At 32.8% G+C, this 4,444-nt stretch overlaps 1 protein-coding gene across 1 annotated transcript; it reads right to left on the reverse strand.

Moving 5' to 3' along the window:
- Positions 1 to 1,564: 1,564 nt before the first annotated feature.
- On the reverse strand, positions 1,565 to 3,072 carry LOC140060909 (U7-hexatoxin-Hi1a-like). The gene is made up of 3 exons (XM_072107279.1): positions 2,829 to 3,072; positions 2,295 to 2,426; positions 1,565 to 1,861 (listed from the first exon to the last, which is right to left on the reverse strand). The coding sequence occupies exons 1-3, from the start codon at positions 3,033 to 3,035 to the stop codon at positions 1,763 to 1,765; spliced, it is 438 nt and encodes a 145-aa protein (XP_071963380.1). The 5' UTR covers positions 3,036 to 3,072; the 3' UTR covers positions 1,565 to 1,762.
- Positions 3,073 to 4,444: the final 1,372 nt, after the last annotated feature.

Here is a 4,444-nt window from a genome sequence, read left to right on the forward strand (position 1 = left end):
CCATTATTCGACTCTGCGCATGTTTATTATGCTATAGTAACCATTTATGTCAAAAGTGGTTACTATAGCGCAATTGACATGCGCAGAACCCATTATTCGTCTCTGCGCCTGTTTATTATGCTATAGTAACCACTTATATCAAAAAATTAAAGGGTCGAAAATTGGTCATTTTTCGAAAATTTCCCTGTACTATAGTACAGGCATTTTTTCCAAAAAATGGCAAATTTTCGACCTTTTTATTTTTCGATAAAACTGGTTACTATAGCACAATTGACATGCGCAGAACCCATTATTCGACTCTGCGCATGTTTATTATGCTATAGTAACCATTTATGTCAAAAGTGGTTACTATAGCGCAATTGACATGCGCAGAACCCATTATTCGTCTCTGCGCCTGTTTATTATGCTATAGTAACCACTTATATCAAAAAATTAAAGGGTCGAAAATTGGTCATTTTTCGAAAATTTCCCTGTACTATAGTACAGGCATTTTTTCCAAAAAATGGCAAATTTTCGACCTTTTTATTTTTTGATAAAACTGGTTACTATAGCACAATTGACATGCGCAGAACCCATTATTCGACTCTGCGCATTTTTATTATGCTATAGTAACCATTTATATCAAAAAATAAAAGGGTCGAAAATTGGTCATTTTTCGAAAATTTCCCTGTACTATAGTACAGGCATTTTTTCCAAAAAATGGCAAATTTTCGACCTTTTTATTTTTCGATAAAACTGGTTACTATAGCACAATTGACATGCGCAGAACCCATTATTCGACTCTGCGCATGTTTATTATGCTATAGTAACCATTTATGTCAAAAGTGGTTACTATAGCGCAATTGACATGCGCAGAACCCATTATTCGTATCTGCGCATGTTTATTGTGCTATAGTAACCATTTATATCAAAAAATAAAAGGGTCGAAAATCGGTCATTTTTCGAAAATTTCCCTGTACTATAGTACATGAGTTTTTACCCAAAAATGGCAAATTTTCGACCTTTTTATTTTTCGATAAAACTGGTTACTATAGCACAATTGACATGCGCAGAACCCATTATTCGACTCTGCGCATGTTTATTATGCTATAGTAACCATTTATGTTAAAACTGGTTACTATAGCACAATTGACATGCGCAGAACCCATTATTCGACTCTGCGCATGTTTATTATGCTATAGTAACCATTTATGTCAAAAGTGGTTACAAAAGCACAATTGACATGCGCAGAACCCATTTTGCGTCTCTGCGCATGTTTATTATGACTATAAGATGATGAATGATCATATTATACAGCAATAATATCGCATAAAAATTGATTTTTAAAAACATGATATTTTGGCCAGTTTTCGAAAAAATCCCTGTACTATAATAGTACAGGGATTTTTTCCACAAATGTCAAATTTCGACCCTGTTATTTTTTCGACTTAACTGGTTTCTATGGCACTATAAGATGATGAATGATCATATACAGCAATAATATCACATAAAAATTGATTTTTAAAAACATGATATTTTGGCCATTTTCCGATCTTCATCTAAAGAAAACAGCTGATGCTTGTAATTTCCAAACATTATGTAAAATAGCTCTTTAATTCAAGTCAAATACTGAATGAAAAGAAAAAAAAATTAAAGAAAACATATAGGAATATTTGGCGTTTTCTGTGGTAGTCTACTTGTACTTCCTCTTACACGGAATGAAAAAATAAAAAGAAAAGACAAAAAAAAAAGAAAAAATGATAATGGCGTTTTCTGTGGTAGTCTATGTACTCCCTCTATAAGTTGGATGACAGTTAAAATCCACCAGTTTGATTAGATGTTCCCATGCTCGCTCATACACTTGTACTGTACAAGTCAAATCCTGTTTAAAAAAATAGGATCACATTTATTGTCTTAAGTCATGTCTACACTATCAAACTCTATGTGACAAAAGAATGATGATGATGCCATATCAGTTATATATTTGGGCATGTCACTCCCATTTTTGGCATGTCAGTCCCATATGTGGGCACATCACACTAATTTTGTCGAACTAGTTTGATAGTGTAGACAGATCTTTAAAGGAGATCCTATGGTATGAAGATTTCATACCATATATTATTTACATGAAATGGCCTAGAATTGTCCAGTAAATACCGTATAAGGTAGAAGGTGAACCTACATGGTTGAGGGCACTCACACAATCAAAGCAACATTGTACTTGTACTGTATCAGGTTCTTATTTAAGAAGGAAAAGCTCTTGTATCTTTTCTTTTTTAGGCTATTAGTTTGGGCACGTACCCGCTTTAACTTACCATGGCTGCAGCTCGTGGTCCAGTCAATAGTTTACACTTTTGAACGTTTAGATTACTTAATTTTCCAGTGTTTAACTTGCATACAGTCGGGCTCAGCTCAATAGTTAAAAAGTAATTAATCCCAGCAACAACCTAGACATTGAAGCATAACAAAAGTATTGAAATTACATTAAAAGCGATTTCATTACCACTATTCACAAATCAATTTGACATGCATAATTCCAGAATAGTCTACTTTAAAAAAGAACCAAGTAATATTGTTTGTGGCCTCGCATCGTTTCTTTACAGGCCGTAGGCTTACAGGTTTATGTGGTTAAAGATTAATATTTATTCATAGTATTTCTGATTCTAAACTCTGTCTACACTATCAAACTTTATTTGAAAAAAAAAACCATGATGTGCCAGACATAACATCAAAGAACTGTTACGAGTTCCTATCTTGGTATCGTCTCTTTACCTCACTAAAGTAAAGAGTCTCAAAACTCCCCTTTGTAGGCATATAAAGTTGTTTGGCCTCAAAATAACTCTCTTTACCTGTGTAGCAGCCGAGATGATGTTGGTGCACCTCATTGCATATAGCGAGTTACTTTTTGCGTTTATTTGCTCAGTAGCAAACCTCGAAATTCTTCTAATCAAATCAGACTGATTAGGATTAGACACAGTTTCTCTTCCGCCCATCATAGTAAAATTACCAAGGCAAATAAAATAAAATAACAACAATAAAACCAAAGTTTTAGTCATGTTTCTCGCTATTTTGATAGGCCTACTGGACGTGATCAATATAGGCTACTTAATGAACGAAAACAAACAAGTGTGTTTAATTACATTGATTGGTTTACTACACTACCGCATAGGTACTGCAATTTGTTGTTTTTTTTTAATGAATGTTTAAGTTATAAAATAACAATTTTGTTTCAAATACATAACGCTCCATAAAATTGAATGCTACTATTTTATGTTATAATGTTACTAATCAAGAGTATTTGTAAAATGATTTGAATTAAATATTTAAAAAAAATCATAATGGACGAGTCTAATGATTAATAATTATGTAGAAGTTATAATATTATTAGGATATATTTTTTTAATAGAGGGAGGCAAACATATTATTATTCTTGTTTCTAAACTGGTCATCGTTGTTGAAAAAAAATATAGGCGAATTTGACTGATTTGTTTACTTTGTACTTATTGTCACGTGAACATTTTGAACACTGTTACCACTTCTCAGCTCGCAACAGCGAGGAACTTGAAGAGCTAATCCAAGTCAACTGTTATTTAAGACAAAAGAGTAGAGTAAGACATAGATAGCAGATTAACAAAGATTATATATCTTTCAACAATGCAAAATATAAAACGTCAATAATGGTATTTAACCAATGTTTATATATCCATATTAAAGTAAACTCAACTCAATTAAGATTGACTATTAAGATGTTGTTCTAATTGCTGGTGTTTTGCCGAACGCCACATCTCCGACGGACAACAGATCGACAGACTATTTTCCGACCGGACCTATAGCCGACCGGATATTCCACACCGGACATTTCACCGATCGGTCCTTTCAGATCATTCTCTCGATAGGACATTTCACCGACAACCATTTAACTGACAGAAAAATGATCAAAAGACAATCATTCGACAGACAAAAAGTTCAAAAGTTGAAAAAACATGTATTTATTCAATGGCATATTATTGTACAGTATAACATAGGTGTGTATTTAAATGAACATGGTAATAAACCATCATTTGGGGTCTTCTCTAGAAGAAATCAAGTTTCTTGTCTCGAGAAAGACCCCAGAACAATTATAACAAAAATTATAAAAAAATAAAAATAGATAAATGATATATAGATTGACATACACATACATATAAACCTTGCCATATAATTTCCGTATTTCAACAGTAAAATACATGTATTTCATTTTTTATTATATAAATTATAAATATATCACGTGCCATAAAGGTTTCGTTGAAGAACGGGTCCTGTCGGTGAACGGCATTTCGCAAAACGTCCGAATACCTAATTCTTATTGACAAACAGCAGAGATGACAACAATAATATCATAATTAATATCTTAACATCAGTATTACTTATCAGTAGTGTAATATAATGTTGGGTTGTTGAGGTACTAATGAAGGACTCTGACTCG

The sequence above is a fragment of the Antedon mediterranea genome, chromosome 10 (assembly GCF_964355755.1).
Source record: "Antedon mediterranea chromosome 10, ecAntMedi1.1, whole genome shotgun sequence".
NCBI classification, from domain to species: domain Eukaryota; kingdom Metazoa; phylum Echinodermata; class Crinoidea; order Comatulida; family Antedonidae; genus Antedon; species Antedon mediterranea.